At 34.3% G+C, this 22,769-nt stretch overlaps 1 protein-coding gene across 1 annotated transcript; it reads right to left on the bottom strand.

Annotated features, from left to right (window-relative positions):
- Positions 1-19,633: 19,633 nt before the first annotated feature.
- On the bottom strand, positions 19,634-22,005 carry LOC144424368 (uncharacterized). The gene has a single exon (XM_078113601.1). The coding sequence runs from the start codon at positions 20,781-20,783 to the stop codon at positions 19,896-19,898; it is 888 nt and encodes a 295-aa protein (XP_077969727.1). The 5' UTR covers positions 20,784-22,005; the 3' UTR covers positions 19,634-19,895.
- Between the last annotated feature and the right edge of the window lie 764 nt (positions 22,006-22,769).

Here is a 22,769-nt window from a genome sequence, read left to right as displayed (position 1 = left end):
AAAATACTTTTAATATAGCGCAATACCGTAAATTTCTTAGAAATTCGAAAAATCGTTAAATTGACCCAAAATTTGAACAAGATCTGCCTTTGGGGCTCAAAAAATATTTTGAGTAGGGATATTTGAATTCATCATCTTTCCAATAGAATAAAGAAATTGGTAAAAAACTCCATCAGTTTTCTAACAAAATACTTTCAATATAGCGAAATAACGTAAATTTCTTAGAAATTCGAAAAATCGTTAAATTGACCCCAAATTTGAACAAGAAATGCCTTTGGGGCTTAAAAAATATTTTGAGTATGGATATTTGAATTCATCATCTTTCCAATGAAATAAAGAAATTGAAAAAAACTCGATCAGTTTTCTAACAAAATACTTTTAATATAGCGCAATACCGTAAATTTCTTAGAAATTCGAAAAATCGTTAAATTGACCCAAAATTTGAACAAGATCTGCCTTTGGGGCTTAAAAAATATTTTGAGTATGGATATTTGAATTCATCATCTTTCCAATAGAATAAAGAAATTGGTAAAAACTCCATCAGTTTTCTAACAAAATACTTTCAATATAGCGAAATAACGTAAATTTCTTAGAAATTCGAAAAATCGTTAAATTGACCCCAAATTTGAACAAGAAATGCCTTTGGGGCTTAAAAAATATTTTGAGTATGGATATTTGAATTCATCATCTTTCCAATAGAATAAAGAAATTGGAAAAAAACTCTATCAGTTTTCTAACAAAATACTTTTAATATAGCGCAATAACGTAAATTTCTTAGAAATTCGAAAAATCGTTAAATTGACCCAAAATTTGAACAAGATCTGCCTTTGGGGCTTAAAAAATATTTTGAGTATGGATATTTGAATTCATCATCTTTTCAATGAAATAAAGAAATTGGAAAAAAACTCGATCAGTTTTCTAACAAAATACTTTTAATATAGCGCAATACCGTAAATTTCTTAGAAATTCGAAAAATCGTGAAATTGACCCAAAATTTGAACAAGATCTGCCTTTGGGGCTTAAAAAATATTTTGAGTATGCATATTTGAATTCATCATCTTTCCAATGGAATAAAGGATTTGAAAAAAAATTCGATCAGTTTTCTAACAAAATGCTTTTAATATAGCGCAATAACGTAAATTTCTTAGAAATTCGAAAAATCGTTAAATTGACCCAAAATTTGAACGAGATCTGCCTTTGGGGCTTAAAAAATATTTTGAGTATGGATATTTGAATTCATCATCTTTCCAATGGAATAAAGAAATTGGAAAAAAACTCGATCAGTTTTCTAACAAAATACTTTTAATATAGCGCAATAACGTAAATTTCTTAGAAATTCGAAAAATTGTTAAATTGACCCAAAATTTGAACAAGATCTGCCTTTGGGGCTTAAAAAATATTTTGAGTATGCATATTTGAATTCATCATCTTTCCAATGGAATAAAGAAATTGGAAAAAAACTCGATCAGTTTTCTAACAAAATACTTTTAATATAGCGCAATACCGTAAATTTCTTAGAAATTCGAAAAATCGTGAAATTGACCCAAAATTTGAACAAGATCTGCCTTTGGGGCTTAAAAAATATTTTGAGTATGCATATTTGAATTCATCATCTTTCCAATGGAATAAAGGATTTGAAAAAAAATTCGATCAGTTTTCTAACAAAATGCTTTTAATATAGCGCAATAACGTAAATTTCTTAGAAATTCGAAAAATCGTTAAATTGACCCAAAATTTGAACGAGATCTGCCTTTGGGGCTTAAAAAATATTTTGAGTATGGATATTTGAATTCATCATCTTTCCAATGGAATAAAGAAATTGGAAAAAAACTCGATCAGTTTTCTAACAAAATACTTTTAATATAGCGCAATAACGTAAATTTCTTAGAAATTCGAAAAATTGTTAAATTGACCCAAAATTTGAACAAGATCTGCCTTTGGGGCTTAAAAAATATTTTGAGTATGCATATTTGAATTCATCATCTTTCCAATGGAATAAAGAAATTGGAAAAAAACTCGATCAGTTTTCTAACAAAATACTTTTAATATAGCGCAATAACGTAAATTTTTTAGAAATTCGAAAAATCGTTAAATTGACCCAAAATTTGAACAAGATCTGCCTTTGGGGCTTAAAAAATATTTTGAGTATGGATATTTGAATTCATCATCTTTCCAATGGAATAAAGAAATTGGAAAAAAACTCGATCAGTTTTCTAGCAAAATACTTTTAATATAACGCAATAACGTAAATTTCTTAGAAATTCGAAAAATCGTGAAATTGACCCAAAATTTGAACAAGATCTGCCTTTGGGGCTTAAAAAATATTTTGAGTATGCATATTTGAATTCATCATCTTTCCAATGGAATAAAGGATTTGGAAAAAAATTCGATCAGTTTTCTAACAAAATGCTTTTAATATAGCGCAATAACGTAAATTTCTTAGAAATTCGAAAAATCGTTAAATTGACCCAAAATTTGAACAAGATCTGCCTTTGGGGCTTAAAAAATATTTTGAGTATGGATATTTGAATTCATCATCTTTCCAATGGAATAAAGAAATTGGAAAAAAACTCGATCAGTTTTCTAACAAAATACTTTTAATATAGCGCAATAACGTAAATTTCTTAGAAATTCGAAAAATCGTTAAATTGACCCAAGATTTGCCTTTGGGGCTCAAAATCAGAATAGTGTTGTTATTGAGAGACATGCATGCCATGGTATAAATCGACCCATCACCGATACTCACCTACATAGTATATATTAGCTGAAAGTAGTCTATAAGAGAAATTCTACGCAAATCCATGAGCTTTTATGTTTGTCCGGGAGAAACTCTAATCACTGTTCTTTTTATCAGCTTGGTTACTTGCAACCCCACATGTATAGGAACAATCTCTCCATTATGTTTGATTGCGTTGAAATAATATGTTTATATACTGGATAATGTCTTCGCTTTTTCATGGTTAAATTATATTTAAAATTTAAATAGTCACAGATAATTTACAATTCGATTTACTTTCATTTCAGGTGAGACAAAACAAGAATTTTGCAGCATTGCATTATAAGCTGAACTGGTGATTTTATTTTCGCAAAATGGCTGCGCACAAAAATTGTTACGTTGTTCCGGTATACATGCAACATGAACGAAAAAGAAGTACAAATCATTGATTAGTAGAGATGAACAGTATCCGAAGAAATAACCCATGTGCTTTCGTAACAGTGAAATAGTTGCGGCGTTCCACTTCACGGCCATTTACATTCGAATCCGAATTGAAAAAAGAAATGACTCCGACTCTAGACTCGGGTTTGCAAACAATTTTGACCCCGACTACAGCTCCGAACTCTAGAAAAATCCGATTTTGATAACAAAATTTTTAGCGCATGTTAGCCTTCATTAATTAATTGTTAGAAAACGCTTAGGAAGCTTGATGCTTTTTTGACTTCCATTATCACCATTGAATGTCTGAAATTATGACTTTAACGATCGAATTCAAAATCTTACAGTTTAATATTAAGCTTCCAGATCCAGTGAGAACATGCCGAATTCCTACTATACAGCCCGTAAGTATTGAAACACGCGAATCAATTGTATGCTACGAATTGGCACATATATTTAACGAAATACCTATGAATATTGGCAAAAAAATGTAACCTAATAAAAAAAATTCACAAAAATTACGTCAACTTCTTTAGTTTTCAAAGATAAGTATAAATTGAACCAAAACGTTTATTTGTTTTCACTACTTAGTCAATTATCTCTCTATCTCTACGAAATACAGTATTGAATATGGCATGTACTTTCGGATGTAGTTTTTTAGATCCAAGACAAATTGCATACATCATCCAACTTCGAAATATGTCTGGGGAGACAAGGCCAAGGTCATTTTTGAAGTCCGAACAAATCATGTCCACTGCCATACAGACACATACGCCACAGCTTGTCACATCCGTTTGCCTAATAAAGCATTTTTGAAGAATGGAAATGTTTCCTTCATACTTTCCGAGATTCAATAAAAACGGGAGAAGATATGAGGCAATATTCTCTTTCGTGGTGTCTATTTTACTTTCAGCCGAGTCTATAATGAACGCGGTAAGCATAGGAATAGAAATCCAAATCAAAATAAAATGATGGTTGTAGAGCAGAGGAAAGAAAAGATTCTCTCTCAAAATCCCAGGTTGGTTCGGATTTTCAAGAGCTGCCCTGATAAGTTCTTTATTTCTAATCGGTTTACCTGCTAAAATATGCTGTGTTAGAAGACAATCAACATATCCAAAACGAATGACGTCGCCTGTAATACTATTACATGCTTCAATTGTTGAACACATATATGCCTCTACTATACTTTCGTTCAGCCATCCTGCTTGATGCGATCTATCCAATAGACACTTCCCAGCCAAATCCAAAACTTTAGATGGCGCAGGACACAGAGTATAAATATCTAGCCATCGAACAATTTTATCATTTTCCGTCACAGCAGCAACACTCAGCATTGAATCAGTTGGAATACTACCCCACACATCTCTAGAAAACTGTATATGAAGTTCAATATTCAACTGATGTTCTGAGAAGAATATCGGATGTCGCACATTCTGAGTCAATTCAAGCGTTTCTAAAGATGCAGTCGAATTGGTTTCAATATGCGCGATGCATTGTTTCTGGTGATTTTTCCCGTAATCGAAATGAATTTTATGTGAGGCGGTACCTGTAGTATAAAATCCTTTACCTCGTGTTTTTCTTTTTTTAAACTTTTCTTTGACAAGCAGAGATTCTGTCTGAATTTTATTTGTATTTATTTTGTATCCTTTATGTAGGACACAATCCGCGTACATTTTTTGTGTTACTTTGACTTCTTTTCGATACATCCAAACGAATTCGTCGAGATGACTCAGGCGTTTTCCGTGTAAATGGTTTCGTTTCAATTGCCCAAAATGTTCTTCAATTATGCCTTGCGTTTTATTATTCTGGTGAGCCGATTGTACGTTAGAATTTTTTATTGTTTGATACTTTTTGGCAAATTTTTCGTAAAATTCTCTGTCTACGGTCGTTTTTTTCACATGGCGTGATAAATCCCCCAACATCAAGCTAGATGTTGCCGCTAATTTGCTCATAATTACTTTCAGAAAAATGTCGCAAAATGTATCCGAGTAGTATGGATTTTGACAGGGGAATGAAATTTCATCTGTGTGACTTTTATAGATCTCCGAGTGTCGAAAGTTGTCCAAAATAATACGATATCTGTTGTAAAAGGGTGAGAGAGGGTCTATGCTGTCATTAACTGTGTCAAAAATTCCTTGTTCACGGTATTCGTGTTCATCAGTGTAGAATCTACTGACATAATTTCTTATCCTCAATTTTTCAAAATGTATCTCGACGAGAGGGGACAATTGTTTTAATGCTGTGACGATAAAAAAACTATTAGCTATTCCGTCAAGTTCTTCGATGCTTTCTGATGCAAAAAACCTTTCGACCCAATTCATGACGACGACTCTATGACTTTTTCTATAATATTTAACACACAGCAATTTGGCCGCATGCATTGCATGGCTGAGGCAATTGTGCAATATAGGCATGTCGTCGTGTGGCGATGCCGCGCCTGTAACAATACGATAACATCTTTTGTAGTACGCTATCCGTGTTTCATGGCAAAAAGCCCGTAATATGGCAATCCACATTGCTGCTGATCCGTCAATTATAATCAAAATGGGCTGATGGTGAGAGCCACTATCGTGCTTAGAAGAATCTACAATGAAACGCTGCAAAAAATAACAAATATTTGCTGCTGTGTGATCATTTGTAACAGTTGTCGCCACTGGCAATGGCAAGTGTCCTTGATAAGGGTTCCTCACTAGCAGAGAGTAGATATAGAAATCTTTTTGTCCATCTCTTGCTTTTATAATGCTGCCAGTAGCATCAAAATATAAAATATCGCGCTTAGTAATAAGCTTGTAAATTTCCAATTGTTCGTCAGTGTAGAGGATAACGCCGGGAGGGTCGTTTGAGAAGCAGCGAATGAAGTGCTCGTTATTACTTTTAAATATAGTTTGCATAATACCAATATTCTGCAACCATGATTCAGTGAATCTGTATTCTTTATTTTCTGACTTAATGTTTCGCAATGCGCTCGCGCTTGGAGAATATGTGTATGCACCCAGAATTCTTTCTTCGTCTTCCATTTTCGAGTGCAGTTCTCGCTTCTGAATTTCAGCTGATTTCAAAATCATCTCATTTTTCAATTTTGTTCGTTCATTTTTTCGAACATAACGACTTTTAACACAATGAATTTGATGTTTTCTTTCTCCGCTCACGGTCACGTGACACGTAATTTGTTCACTCGATGTCGAAAATATTTCGATCCTTCCACGCACATTACAGGCACAACAACATTTGTGACCGCAATGTATATTTATCGACCCTTCTTTGACAAATTTTGATGTTTCCCATTGACTGCAAATAGGACTTCTCAAATAATGGTTCGTGATGCATGGAACACAGCCTTTGTATATAGACCAATACTTTTTTATAACGATTTCCATATCGGTAGATTTTCGAAATTTATGCTCTTGACGCCCTTGTATCAATTTTTGCCATTCCGATTGTGAAATAGTAAATTTTCCATGTATGTCAATATTTTTGATCTCTATCGAAGAGTTTACGTCTTTTTCGTGGTAAAGACCTAGTTTTAAGAAATTGGCCGAATTTTGTCGATAATCCGGATACACGTGAGTATGTGAATTCTCTTGATAGTTGGTTTCCGTACATTTTAATGTTGATGAATCGGTTGTGATGAATTCCCTCTGATCACCGAAAAAACATTTTCCGTCAGTCTGCACGCATTTGGATTCTTTTGTAGAGGGCACTTGAAAATCTGAAAACGCGTCTACTACCGGAATATGTTTAGCAATGTCTTCTGAGTGATAAAATATTTTATCAACTGCCTTGTCAATAACAACGGCGGAGCCTTCACAAACAAAAGGACAATTTTTCCAGTAGGCTGCAGCAAGTGTCTCACTCTTACGAATGCAAGCTGGGTGAAACCATTTATCGCAATTATCACAACCAATCATAAATTCGCCATTATATTCCTTCCTGCAAATGCAGTATAATGTAGTGGAGGAAGATGATGATGTCGAGCTGGATGGCAAATTCATCATGTTTATTGGTTCGGTAGTTTTTTGAGCATGCACTTTTTGCGATGGTTTGTCTTCACGTATGCCTTGAAACTTACCAAGAGGCAATTTATTTTGATTCGCTCGTCTTGGTTGAATTGCCTTGCATGTTCGTTCCAAATTGCTGGTAGTTTTTTCAGATTTTTTTTCGCTAATAATTTCAAAAATTGCTTTCTCATGTTGATTGAGAAACTCGTCAAGTTTCTTACGTCTCTCCGAATATGATCTTCGTGACCATACTTTGCTTTTGAACAAAAACCATTGTTTATGGATTTTTGATTCGAGTGTATCTAGGTCATTTTCAATCATGTAGCAAGCGATTGACCTGCATATTTTCTTTATTTCCGGTCTAGCTTTCCAATCTGCAGCCATTTTATCATAAAGGAAGGAATCCGTCCTAAAATAAATCGTATCTTTTATTTTATCGTTATTATTGTTATTACATTATGACCCAAAGTCGCAACGGTAACATATGCAAATAGGAAGACGTTTGCTTCTGGTGGAACACTTCCTAGACCCCAACAAGTCACTGTATTAATGGTTATATTACAAAAAATGTAAATCTGAATACTCACCCAGAACGGTGGATGGGATGTATAATCTTCAAACTCAAGACTTTGACTGCTATATCACGAGAAATGAAGGCGGTGGATGCCAATAGTTGCAATCATTGAATGGCAGTTAAGGAATATCTCGAAACGCCGCAACGCACGCTGAGACATCGCTGATCGACTTCTCAAGAGGCTTTTATATTATTATGATGTCACAAAGCAAAGGTAATCACCAGTTTCGGATTTACGTTTAATTTACGTTTTTGCGTTGTATTAAGAGTATTTTGTTAGAACACTGGTAGTCTTATTTTCCAATTTCTTTACTTGATTGGAAAGATGATAAATCCAGATATCCATACCCAAAATATTTTTTGAGCCCCAAAGGCGGATCTTGGTCAAATTTTGGGTCAATATAACGATTTATCGAATTTCTAAGAAATTTACGTTATTGCGTTATATTAAAAGTATTTTGTTAGAAAACTGATCGAGTTTTTTTCCAATTTCTTTATTTCATTGGAAAGATGATGAATTCAGATATCCATACTCATAATATTTTTTGAGCCCCAAAGGCAGGTCTTGTTCAAATTTTGGGTCAATTTAACGATTTTTCGAATTTCTAAGAAATTTACGTTATTGCGTTATATTAAAAGTATTTTGCTAGAAAACTGATCGAGTTTTTTTCCAATTTCTTTATTCCATTGGAAAGATGATGAATTCAAATATCCATACTCAAAATATTTTTTAAGCCCCAAAGGCAGATCTTGTTCAAATTTTGGGTCAATTTAACGATTTTTCGAATTTCTAAGAAATTTACGTTATTGCGGTATTTTAAAAGTATTTTGTTAGAAATCTGATTGAGTTTTTTTCAATTTCTTTATGTGATTGGAAAGATGATGAATTCAGATATCCATACTCAAAATATTTTTTAAGCCCCAAAGGCAGATCTTGTTCAAATTTTGGGTCAATTTAACGATTTTTCGAATTTCTAAGAAATTTACGTTATTGCGCTATATTAAAAGTATTTTGTTAGAAAACTGATCGAGTTTTTTTCCAATTTCTTTATTCCATTGGAAAGATGATGAATTCAGATATCCATACTCAAAATATTTTTTAAGCCCCAAAGGCAGATCTTGTTCAAATTTTGGGTCAATTTAACGATTTTTCGAATTTCTAAGAAGTTTACGTTATTGCGTTATATTAAAAGTATTTTGTTGGAAAACTGATCGAGTTTTTTCCCAATTTCTTTATTTGATTAGAAAGATGTCTAAGGTATAAATTCATACTCCAAATATTGTTTGAGCCCCAAAAGCGGATCTTGGTCAAATTTTGGGTCAATTTAACGATTTTTCGAATTTCTAAGAAATTTACGTTATTGCGTTATATTAAAAGTATTTTGCTAGAAAACTGATCGAGTTTTTTTCCAATTTCTTTATTCCATTGGAAAGATGATGAATTCAAATATCCATACTCAAAATATTTTTTAAGCCCCAAAGGCAGATCTTGTTCAAATTTTGGGTCAATTTAACGATTTTTCGAATTTCTAAGAAGTTTACGTTATTGCGTTATATTAAAAGTATTTTGTTAGATATCTGATCGAGTTTTTTTCAATTTCTTTATGTCATTGGAAAGATGATGAATTCAGATATCCATACTCAAAATATTTATTAAGCCCCAATGGCAGATCTTGTTCAAATTTTGGGTCAATTTAACGATTTTTCGAATTTCTAAGAAATTTACGTTATTGCGCTATATTAAAAGTATTTTGTTAGAAAACTGATCGAGTTTTTTTCCATTTTCTTTATTTCATTGGAAAGATGATGAATTCAGATATCCATACTCATAATATTTTTTGATCCCCAAAGGCAGGTCTTGTTCAAATTTTGGGTCAATTTAACGATTTTTCGAATTTTTAAGAAATTTACGTTATTGCGTTATATTAAAAGTATTTTGTTGGAAAACTGATCGAGTTTTTTCCCAATTTCTTTATTTGATTAGAAAGATGTCTAAGGTATAAATTCATACTCCAAATATTGTTTGAGCCCCAAAAGCGGATCTTGTTCAAATTTTGGGTCAATTTAACGATTTTTCTGATATATCCATACTCAAAATATTTTTTGAGTCCCGAAGGCAGATCTTGTTCAAATTTTGGGTCAATTTAACGATTTTTGGCATTTATGTGAAATTTATATTATTGCGTTGTATTAAATGTGTTTTGTTAGAAAACTGATCAAGTTTTGTCTCGGTCTCTTGTTTAAATTTTTCGACAAAAATTAACTTTTTTGAGAACTTAATTGTTATTCACGTATATGTTTTTGACATGTATACATTATTTTATTGCAATACTTACATAATATCATCATATCAAAGTATACAATCTTAATTTATTCACTTGAGACTGGATACTGGTATTGTATTTATACACGAAAATGATAGACCGCATTTGCTGAGTACGATTAAATTAATTTTTAATCATAAATTTTATAATGAAACACTTTTTATGACTTCGTGTTTTCGAGCAGCAAGATTTTGCTAGCATTTTGCTAGCTTGACAGAGGTGTGCTATCTGCCCAATTTACTGAATACTGCAGTGCGAAACGAACTATGAGAATACAGCAACGCATTTGCATTAAAATTCGTAATTCAGCCTGAAATCATGTTTTTCTGTGCTTGATTGAACACGGTGTCAAAGGTCACGTAGTATCCACGAAGCAATGACATTGGTCCGAACAATGAGCATATATACAATGAGTGGAAACTTGCAAAGATTTGCTCATTTTGGTATTGTTCCCTGCATTTTTTACGTCGTCCGGCTAAATGGTTCGTTGCATATTAAGAAAACGCATTGCTCGCTGCCAAAATCCCTTGCTTCAGCCGAGTCGGGTGCGAAATTGGCCGTATTGAGGTCTTTAATTCTTCAATACATATTTGGTTTTGGGTTTCGAAGTATGGTACGCTGAAAGCAAACAACTATGAGCATATTCTTATTGGGAATGCATATCTATTAGACAGAAAACGTAGCTACAGTACAGAATATGAACCAATCGCCCAGTGGGGTGCGGTTATTTATGTATTTATTAGGATAATGAGGATAAGGATAAGACTTTACATATTTATCCCGGGGGAAAGGAAAGCCGATAAGACGACTTATCCATATGGCGAACCACGGCCTCTCGTCCGGTTACCATTCCAAGTCGGGTATGGGATTAGTTTTACTGTATTGTTTGTTTTGGGAAGCATGGACTTGGTGGTGGAGGAAGCCGTAACCGACCAGCGGTTACGTGAATCACCCAACGGCGGCGAGGAGTCCAGCAATCCTCTTGCACATAACCATCCCTGCATGGGATTCGAACCTGCGGACCCATGCAGAGTAATTAGAGGTGCGGTGGCGAGCGTATTCCTAACGCTTAGCCTTGGAGCCACACCGCCGCGCATGGGATTTACATATTTATCCAAGGGGAGAGGAAAGCCGAGAAGAATGCCTAAACATATGGCAAACCACGGCCTCTCTCAATCATAGCTCTGTGCTCCATATGAATCACATGGCTCTGCGAGCTATTCGTTTACTTATTAAAAATACTGATTTTAACTATTTCTCTGGGATATCTTAAAAAAAATTAATATCTTAAATAAAAGTCAGAAATTGGAAGAATAGCAGAGAATGAAATGTGTGTATTATGTAATGGAGAACCTGGGTTTGTTTCACATATTTTCATGTATTGTAAATTTACAAAAAATATTTATGAAGATTTTGTTGTAGATATATTAAAATTGATTAGAATACATTTTGTTATCAATATGATTCTTGCATATTATTTAATTTCAACGATTCTTTATATAGTCATATAGATACTGTTGATTTGGATGCAATTATACTTTTGTAATCAATAGTGAGATATAAAATTTTGACCATGAGAAATTCTATTATATTCGAAAATAAAACACCCCATTTTGCCTTTCTAAAAAAGCAGATAAAAATGGCCATAATATGTAGAAAAATATAGAGAATTATAGAATAAACAACCCATTTGAGAGGGAATTGAAAAATTTATGTAAAGCGTTATTTCAAAAAGAAAATTATATGTTTATGATATGTATTTTATATTTACTAATTTCATTTTTTTTGTTTTATATCAATGCATTTATTAAAATAACCTAATTATGGTATGGATTACTACTGGAATTGAACAAAATAAATACTGAATCATGGATGCAAAATGGAATATGAACTTATTTATGTTATATATATTATTTTATATTAACCGTAATTAAAATCACTCATTGAGTGAACGAATGAGCATACTGTAATGCTTATTGGGAATACATACCATCTATTAGGCAGAAAACTTAACTACAGAACAGGATATGAACCAGCCAAGTGGTGACCTGGGATATTGTATTCATTGATATAGATAGAGATAGTTTATTTTGAAAAGTCCACAATCTGACAATACAAACAAATAAAAGAGTTCTGGAGAGCGAGCAAAACCTTTAAAAAAGTTTAAAACACGATGAGTATCATGTGCCCGCCATGTTATAGCAAGTAGTAATGTGTAATGAATTTAATTCACTGTGGTAAATGAATTGCTATCTTTTTATTTGTTATGAGCACACTTGCTGGAACTCCATAATCTATTATTTTATTTGTTAGTAACACTTTTTATAAAAATATCAAATTGTTTATCATACTTGCATCCATATTTCGCCCTAAATTCTATGACACTTTCTCTGTATCCAAATATCTATGTACATGACCACATTATTTATTTTTTAGTAATACTTCATTTAAAAGTATCTTAATGTTTATTATACTTGCTATTCTGGTATTTAATCAGTTTTTTGCCTTGAATTTTATACTATGATACTTGCTCTGTATCCAAATATCTATATGTATATGAGCACTTTATTTATTTTTTAGTACCGGTAATACTTATTTAAAAATAACCTATTGTTTTATCATTGCTATTTCAGTATATTATGGATATTTCGCCTTAAAATTCAATCCATGATACGTGCTCTGTAGCCAAATATAGATATGTATATGAGCACTTTATTTCATATATATATATATATATATATATATCTGCCGGAGAAGGGTCAAATCCTGATCATGTATTAATGTGTGTCACTATCCTCCAAATCACTTGCCAGTCATAATCAAGTATTATAATTTGATGTGTTCAAATTATAGTGTATAAAGAAATATACTCATGATTTCATTACTATTATCAAATGTTTATAATTAAAGTGCTATATTAATAGAATTTTCCTCATCTTTGCTCATAAAAAACCCATGTCCTATCACATTCATTTTTAGTAGACAAATTTTCCAAATAATAGGTATCCTTGCTAACCCATTTTTATGCAGTTGATATGCAATACATGTCAACTTATCAGCTGAATAAATGATGATCTTAGGACAAAACATGATTATTTAGTACCTTCCAAATCAAAAATTCTTGTGAATAATGTATATAGTGAATACGGTATATGAGAGCTATTGAAGAATTAAACACCGAACCTGTTAGATGACCCCAAATGTTGTAACGTTGTCTCCCAGTCAAACACCTGAGCATCTGTTTTTTTTTATCATAATTTATATATGTTCATGGTTTGACGAACGAAATAAACTCTCTCTCTCTATTAGTTTAAAATACTGACTTCTGGACTTGGCTAATTTTATACATATCAAAACTTGTAAATATTTGCAAATCAAAACTTGTCATTTAATTCGTTCCATCCATGTATTTTCAACTGTTTTTCCAATAAAACGTACTTATGCCTTACTGTTACTACTGTTATTTGTAGCTTATTATTGTTAGCTAACTATTTTGAGGTGGGGCGCAAGACTTCACAAATTCTAAAACGGGGGTGCGGCTTGAAAAGTTTGTATGTAGTAGACCTGGTACACATGGTTCCGGTGTCTACCAACTGGGTTTACATACTTCAATTCGTATTACAGTTGTAAAACAGAAAAAAGCTGAATGTCGGTCTTATTCCATCTGTAAATTTACCAAAATCTCCACAAAGAATGAACAATGTGCCAGACCATGTGTATTATCGATGAAATGAAAAGTGACATATAAAAAATACAGAAGCTGTAGAAAATATTTTGCATTCCAAAAAAATTAGTTCACATATTAAATATTTTACATTACAAAAAAAATGATGCTCCAGAAATATGTGTACCAATATGAAGGTAACTAATTTTGTTCGCCTATTTTATATCAAGTTGTGTAAATGGACTAAATTCTATCGGTAGGGGATATTCACTTGTGTAACACAGACAATTCCCGACCTTTTAATAGAACAAAAATAAGGAGAATCGTAACCTAACCTGGTACATATACTACAAGAGTACCGAATAAACAGCCCACATAGTAAAAGCAGTTATGGAAATACTTTACATTACAGAAAAATTAATTCACATAGTAAATAGCAGACGCAAGATGTATTTTGCATTGCAGGAAAAATAGCTCACATAGTTAATAGCAGTCCTGAAATATTTCTCACTATTGATAACAAAAGTATAATTGCATCCAAATCAACAGTATCTATATGACTATATAAAGGATCGTTAAAATTAAATGATATGCAAGAATCATATTGATAACAAAATGTATTCTAATCAATTTTAATATATCTAAAACAAATTCTTCATAAATATTTTTTGTAATTTACAATACATGAAAATATGTGAAACAAACTCAGGTTCTCCATTACATAATACACACATTTCATTCCCTGATTTTCTTCCAATTTCTGGCTTTTGTTTTCAAAGGCAAGATATCCCAGAGTAATTTATAGTTAAAATCAGTATTTTTAATAAGTAAACGAATAGCTCGCAGAGCCATGTGATTCATATGGAGGACAGAGCTATGATTGTGAGAGGCCGTGGTTCGCTATATATATTTAGGCATTCTTCTCGGCTTTCCTCTCCCATGGATAAATATGTAAATCCCATGTTATATCAATGAATAAATACATAAATAACCGCACCCCTCTCGGCGACTGGTTCATATTCTGTTCTGTAGATACGTTTTCTGCCCAATAGATATGCATTCCCAATAAGCATATGCTCATAGTTGTATGCTTTCAGCGTACCATACTTCGAAACCCAAAACCAAATATGTATTGAAGAATTACAGACCTCAATACGGCCAATTTCGCACCCTACTCGGCTGAAGCAAGGGATTTTGGCAGCGAGCAATGCGTTTTCTTAATATGCAACGAACCATTTAGCTGGACGACGTAAAAATGCAGGGAACAATACCAAAATGAGCAAATCTTTGCAAGTTTCCACTCATTGTATATATGCTCATTGGTCCGAAGATAGAAAACAGAATGTGAGATAGGGAAGTGGGTTGAGGATAGGGTACGGTAGCTGAAGTAGGCTAGATGGGACAGCGTGTCGAGGATAGCAATTTGGGAGGGAGATATTTGGAGGTTAATTCCAAACTTGGGGATATGTGCCCCAGACAGACTCCTTCATTAAATTTTTTTTTAATTATGAAATAATCAAAGTCCTGCAATCGCCAACTAATAATCACAACAATGAAGGTCAAACACTCCTGGCACTCCTCTTTTTGTATTTTGTTTTGATCACGTGCTCATCGAACATCGGTGGTACGAATTTCTTGCTCAAAAAACCATTGAGAACTTTTGAGGTGACCGGTACGCGTAATGTAGTGAACTACGGCCCCGTACTGCTTCGCATGGTGTCCATATATTTGTAGACTGCGGTATTTACTGTTATGATATCGTGGTAACTCGAATAAGTTGGTAGCCTATCTCAATCAAGTTGAAACAGAATCGTGAAAGAGCCTGTAACAGCTGAATAGTGCCGATTTGGAAGCCCAAACAATCCCTTGAAAGTGGTAGTCACAGTTGCAGTCACAGTTATAATTAATGTATTTTGATATGGAGGTTTCTTTGGAATAGGTAAACTGTGTCGTACTGACTACCGGTACTAGTAAGTCAGTTACCATAGCCATGTAAGTTAGCTGTTTCACTGTTCAGCTTCGTGCAGAATACGCTACCCTATGGTTTTTGGAGAAGTGATGATAATATACTTCGTTTTATTCTACGCGTCCGTATATTTGAGCTTAGCTTTCTTGTTTAAACTCTTTTCGTACCTGTCATGACATGAGTGAGCTCTCGAGAAATTGTGTCGAGAAGGGCGCAGCATTCACTTGGCTACATTCCTACGTAATATAGTTAGGATAGGGTTTACATATTTATCCCGAGGGAGAGGAAAAAGCCGATAATACGGCTTATCCATATGGCGAACCACGGCCTCTCGTCCGGTTACCATTTCATGTCGGGTATGAGATTAGTTAGTTATTTGTTTTTTTGGAAGCATGGACTTGATGGTAGAGGAAGCCGTAACCGACCAGCGGTCACGTGAACCACCCTACGGCGGCGAGGAGTCCAGCAATCCTCTCGCACATAATCATTCTTGCGTGGGATTCGAACCTGCGAACCCACGCAGAGTAATCAGAGGTGCGGTGGCGAGCGTATTCCTAACGCTTAGCACGATGAGCCACACCGCCGCGTCGTCTGTGCCACCCTTTTTTTTCAATTCTGCTTGATTCATGAAGTTGCACAGCTCATGTTGGTTAGTGTTACTTGTTAATTTATTGTTATAAATTGATTTCGAAAGAAATATGAGCGAATATAATATAAGAAATATAAAACTTTGCAACTACATTACTCTTCTTGTTTTCATCTACATATGCTTATGAATCTCTGTTCTCAGTTATCTTATGACCTTTATTAAGTCTCGTAACAGGAGTAACCCAAAATATAAAACCAGCAGTTCGGTTATTTCTCTGAAAGTTACAAAATATAAACCCATTGTAAAATCTAGCAGCAGTAATGCAGCAGCAGAAATCTCACTGATATAGAATACGAAAAGTAATCAAGTCTGTTTGTCGGACCAATGACATTAAACAACATGATAGGCAACTCTGACGTCACTCCATAAGACTACATGCGAAAGATTGTATTTCATGATACGCTCCAATGCACATATTTCTCGTCACCTTTCGCGACCGTTTTCCGCTCGCTTTTGCTACTCGGCGTCTTCTTTACGTGAAGTACTTGCATTTTTGCGCCTGTAACGAAAAAAAATAATCTCTAGATCTAAGAAGTTTTGCTCACTTGGAAAGCTGGAATGGCAGACAAGCTGTAAAGAGTAATTTTGGACATCATAGACGTTTTTTTTTTATCAGAGAAGATTACAAACGCGATAGCGTAAAGATTTGTGTGGGACATTTTGCAGATAATGACAAAGTTCAAAGTTAGTAATTTTAATGTTTGCGCTTAAGCATTGAAATTTCATTTAAAAAAAGGGTCATACAAAACAGCAAAACTGTTTTTACTTCACTTAACGGTGATGTGTATTTAATATAGCGAGATTTTTTTTAATTTAATTGAAGTGATATTATTTCCCAAAGCAATGCTTGAATCGTCTAGAATAGATCAGTGGTGTCAAACTCATGGGTTTTCGAGAGTTAGAAATTGTAAAAAGGGCCGCAAACAGTTTTTGATAATGTATACTTGAAAGATATTTTCAAGATAGTTTTAGTTTGTGACATATATTGGGATGCAACTAAACAGTTGGATTAAGTTTTATTATTTTCTCCAATTTCAAATGCAACTACATATTAATATTTGCATTCAACTATTATTGCAAGTACTTCAATTATTATTGCAACTGTATTTATTACTAAAAATCATAAAATTCTATGTACAACCATCAAAATCATTTTTGAACAAGCTTTGGATAAGGAAAGAATAATACATACACTAAAAAAATGACTCAATCTAAATATATGGACCTAAAATTAACAAAAATACTACAATATAAACTCAATGTTTTTTAATTACATTTGTACTGACGTTTGGCATCGGTTTTGTGTCACCAGCATACAAAGGCCAGGCTAAAATGATTTTATAGTACCAACTCTAACTAACGAGGTCACATGATCATGGGTTAATCTGGATCTTTGCGAATGTTTAATTAATTCCAGTAATGCAAAAAAGTTACTTTTATCATTTCATGTACAGATCAGTAAAGAAACAAATGACAGATTTTTTCGACAAGAGATTTCGCGCCACATTGCATGGCATATATTGCTAGAATTATTATTGATATTTGATTTTTAGTAACTAAGTCGTATAATTATATTAATATACAAACACATGGAAATTTTCTGTTCGAAGTTGGTTTTCGAATTTGTCATATTGACTGCTGAGCTTATTGTGTTTTTTCATTGTACTGATGGAAATATGACAAATTAAACAATGTGCTTCAGAGAATTTTGTGAATTGCAGAAATATTGCAACTCCCATTTTCTTCGAAAATGCCACCGTCTTCATGTACTTTGCGTTTAATTTAATCACTCAAGAATTTGCCAAAACTACTTTCAGTAAATTGTTTTCTGTGTGAATATTCAAATTCACTTTAGAAAAGTTTGAAAAATCTGTTACATTTAGATAAAAAAAACTTCCGAAATACTATTATAAATATTGTTAACCGTTCTAGCGCCGCACTGGTAGTTCTCTGGGGCCGCGAGTTTGACATCCCTGGTCTAGAATGAAGTTGTCCAAAATATATTACAGTATTTTATCATGATTCTACCCTTTCCTGAATTTCTTCTATAGTACTACCAAAAGTTGATGAACCAAATATAACACAAGTGTAGTGAGTGACCCGTAATCCTCATTTTTCAAAGCTGTTTTATATAAGGCCTGGCATGTTTTGTGCCTTTTCACAAATAAGAACGTTTATGCAATCTTACGCTTTGGAATTTTTAGTTATTTTCCTCAAGACTTGCAGGATGTAGGGGCCATACACAACTCTACCGGAGGGTCAAATGTCTTTGCATGCCTCCATAGGTTGTTTTTCTATTGCAAACATTTATGGAGTATTCTAATTATATTTCTTGGAATCACTGATATGTCGCCAGACATCTGACATCTCTCCTTCTGCTACAGTTGTCCTGTGAATAAATAATAGGAAATTGAGGTTTGACGAATAGTTGAAAGTTTTGCTTTATGTCGGCTCAATTTTTTTGATTGATATATACCCGGTATACTGAATATTTTTGCTATTGCCTCTTGTGCTGCAGGAGTCTCCCAATGCTTAGACAGGTTTGTCCACAAATTTCACATCTGAAGAAAGAGAGGAGATTTATTAATTTTCGTTACGAATAAATAAAGGGGTCTATGTGATTTAGAATGGAAAAGCTAATAAATCCAATATCTCGTGTTTAATGTAAAAAATATTTTACTGAATTTGGTATATAAACCAACTAATAAAGGTTCAGAAAATTACAACCATTCGTGGCTCCAAATACTTGAGAGATCAGACTATACAATATAGACCGGTATGAGTGAAATGTTAGGTGAACTTGTTAACCCTTTGATTCAATACGCAAACATATGTTACAGCAATGAGTAAATATACTGACTAAAAAATCTAAATGGAGGTGCATGAACTATTTGAAACCATAAGGGGTAAGTAAATATGAAATTTCGGCAAATGGGCAACTACGTACCGTGAATTAATAACTTCGTAGTATTTGACAAAAGCTGGCTTTCCCACATGTACTTAACAGTGCTATGCCCGGGTGTGATATACAACAATAGTATTCACCTTACCTTTGTCCGATTTCATTTTACTTTCAATTTTCCAAAATATTATTAAAATCGACAACAACTGTCAAAGCAGGCACGAACACCATTCGGGCTATGCCTTGAAAGCAGCACACATCCGCTCGTTTTCGTATCGTCAAGTATATGCATTGGAGCGTGCTATCAGATACGATCTTCGGCCAAAAAATGCCGGAGTTGTGCATCATGTTGTTTAATGTCATTGGTCGGACTGATATTTTCCTGAATAAAGAATCTGCCTGTACATGTTGAAAAGGTTTATTGTCTCCGTCTCAGGGGTAAAATATTTTGACTTTGCATCACGGAATATAAATAATTCTAGAAACATTTGTCGTGTATCTCATTTTACAAATATGTACGGGATATAAAATGCAATAAAACACAACGTACAAACAAACATTTGATGGGCACTAAAATACAGACTGATTTATAAATAAGACAGCAATAAATAAGACGATGTTAAATATAAAAATCGATATCGATTTGTTGAGTTCTCCAATAATATTAGGACGGTGGCTTTGCAAACAAATAATAAAGATTTGGTGTGCTTTGACTTTCTGGCTTCGATGACGGTGGTGGAGTTATAGTCTGTTTATACTTGGTTGCAGCAGCAGCATAATTGAATTCTCGAGCAAGATCAACGTTGGGAGAAGCCTGTTCTGGACTGCCTGACGAATGTGGTGATGGCGAAAAACCCATTCCACTTTCAGTTGATCTTGGGGATGTTTCGTAGCGGCACGAATTACTGTTATCTTCAGGTCCTTTGCTTGGTGTCGGTAAAGTAACTGCTGAATCGCTACCGTCACTTTCTTGAGGTACTACTATTTCTTCCGCTTCGTGCTTCATCTTGATGTGATTTCTAAGATAGATTAAATAAGTGTAGGTTTTCTTGCATCCAGGAACTTGGCAGCCATATGGTTTGGAAGTTGAGTGAGTGTAAGTGTGCTTTTTGCGGTCGGAGCTGTTTGCAAACCGTTCATCACATCCATCAAATGGACAAACCAAAAGTTTCTCACTAGTATGAGTGCGTTTATGAATTGTGAGATTTTCAATTCTTGCGAATACTTTGCCGCAGTTCGGATAAAGACAAACAAATGGCTTTTCACCTGTGTGAACTCTCATGTGAATGACAAGTTTGCACTTGAATTGGAATCCCTTCTCTCTTTGGCAATCCTTCCAGTGGCAAGTATGGTCGGTTTGGTCGTGACCTCCAACATGATCTACGTTTACGTGGTCGACTAAATGAGTCATGCTGTAAAACTCTTGATCGCATGTTACGCAGTTTTCATCACCTTTGTTGCCTTTGATAATCCACTTACACGTCGAACTCTTTAAAGTGCTCTTAGCTTGGCCATTTCCAAGGTATTGATTTACTACACTCTTTGTCGTCATTTTACATATGGGCCGAACAGTGGAAATATAAAATGTTGTAGGATTAGCAGTTGTTGCTATACAAGAAGCGGCGCCCGAAACTAGTTCTATGTTTGTTGTTTAGCTCTGTTTACTACGCAAAACATCATCTAATCATTTATATGTTATAATTGCTCTTCGCATTTTCGCACAGGCACTGTCCCATAATTCTCTTGCCAACTGTTTTTGTATCCCTTTCGCCACATTCGCTGTTAGTTTCGACAGTAAATTTTATCTTCTTGTGCTTGTGTATGCTTCCGGACTCTTCAGTAAGATTGACGTGAACTTGCGAGTGTGTGTGAATTGGCACACGCGGTGGTAACAGCAATCGTTATAAACTGTGATCTGGGTTTGCCTATTTCCGTATCTTTTCGTCGCCCTTGTCTGCGTTCTTTAAGGGATAAATCGTAAGAATCATTCCCCAACGATTATTTTAAAGTCCTGCTATCGCTCCTGGCATGTTTACATTTCAGTATCCCTTTGTAGGGCGGTGATATTTCACTACTGGGAAAATGTTGCTGATACTACGGAATTCTGGTTTTTTGTTGAAAATGCTATTGCTACTTGATTTCGAGTCAAATATCTATTATGTCTTGAATTTGGTTGCCATAAAATATTGTGTTGCTCACTACTAAAATGTTCGTTAAAAACCGTGGATCTTGATAAAATCGTCGTTGGCAAATCATTAAAATACCCACTGTACCAAAGTCTGGGTTTCTGTACAGATTGTGAGTGAGCGATTGTATAAGTCATAATATTTTTCGATCGGTTTTGCTTGGAAACGATGTAATGATGCGGTTGAGATATTTATTTGACCTTATATACAAACTCTTATCATTTCTTCTTCCAATTCCAACTCTCCCACGTCCTTCCTTCCGCTTTCTCTCCTTTCTGTTATTCGACGTTGAATTTGCGTTACCTTGACTGTGGTATACTGTATTTGGCTCCCATTATTTCATGCATGAGTGATCTTGGTTTATCTCTCGACCTTCTATGTTAATTACCAACTTTCATACGAACCATCATACCTATCTCTCACCTGACCACACCATCCGAAAATTACGTGCACAAACGATAGGAAAACTTCACATTCATCTAAAATCTTACCGAGTTCAATTCCTGGATTTCGTGATGACATTTTTTCCTCTGTTCATCAGCTACTCAACTAAATAAACATGCTAATACCGTAGAAACACGCACTGTACAAGCCAATGATACAACAGCACATTTGGCAAAACGAAATTTCATTCTGCTGTAACGTGCAAAATGTTCAGCATTCTACATCCGTCAGTGGGCGCAAAAGATTGAGTATGTGCATTCATGTGTAACAGATCAAAATACATCCGCTAGTTTGCGCAATGTGAAAATTCGTTACATGGCAACCGAAAAGAGCGCGTCGGAGTGTGGGTGTTAGCAGGTAATAAAAGCCCAAAATGACTTGCTGTCTTAGAACAGGAAGAATTTGCTAGCAAGCGATGTGTGCAGACCATTATTTTTACCACGAATCCAACTTTTAAAGCCCACTATAATCATATTGCTTTATGCCTAACAGAAATCAGAACACATCGTCAAACTCAATCTACCTGAAAACCTCGTGCTCCAAATCATCTCTTGACAGCACACTGTATTCTCACAGAAACTCTGTTTTTGCTGATTTATAGGATATAATTACCCACAGGCAGGCGCGCATCCAAGATTTTTAAAAGGGATAGGCCGCGAGACGAGGCCGTTTCTTTTTTAGTTTCGTATCGCACATAAGGTAACTACCTGATAATGATTTTAAAATGTTCCTTAGAAATTTAATAACAAATAATGCCTTGTTCCCATTTCCAAAAGTTGCACGTTTTACGGAAAAGACGCGTTTACTACAATCCATCTGTCCTATATTCTCTGCTTTTCCGGTACCATGGGCCAATGAACGCAGACTTCTGCATAACGTAACAAATAATATTGGTCAGCCGTGGTCGG

Source organism: Styela clava, chromosome 6 (assembly GCF_964204865.1).
Source record: "Styela clava chromosome 6, kaStyClav1.hap1.2, whole genome shotgun sequence".
NCBI classification, from domain to species: domain Eukaryota; kingdom Metazoa; phylum Chordata; class Ascidiacea; order Stolidobranchia; family Styelidae; genus Styela; species Styela clava.
This window is presented reverse-complemented; position numbering and strand designations above follow the sequence as displayed.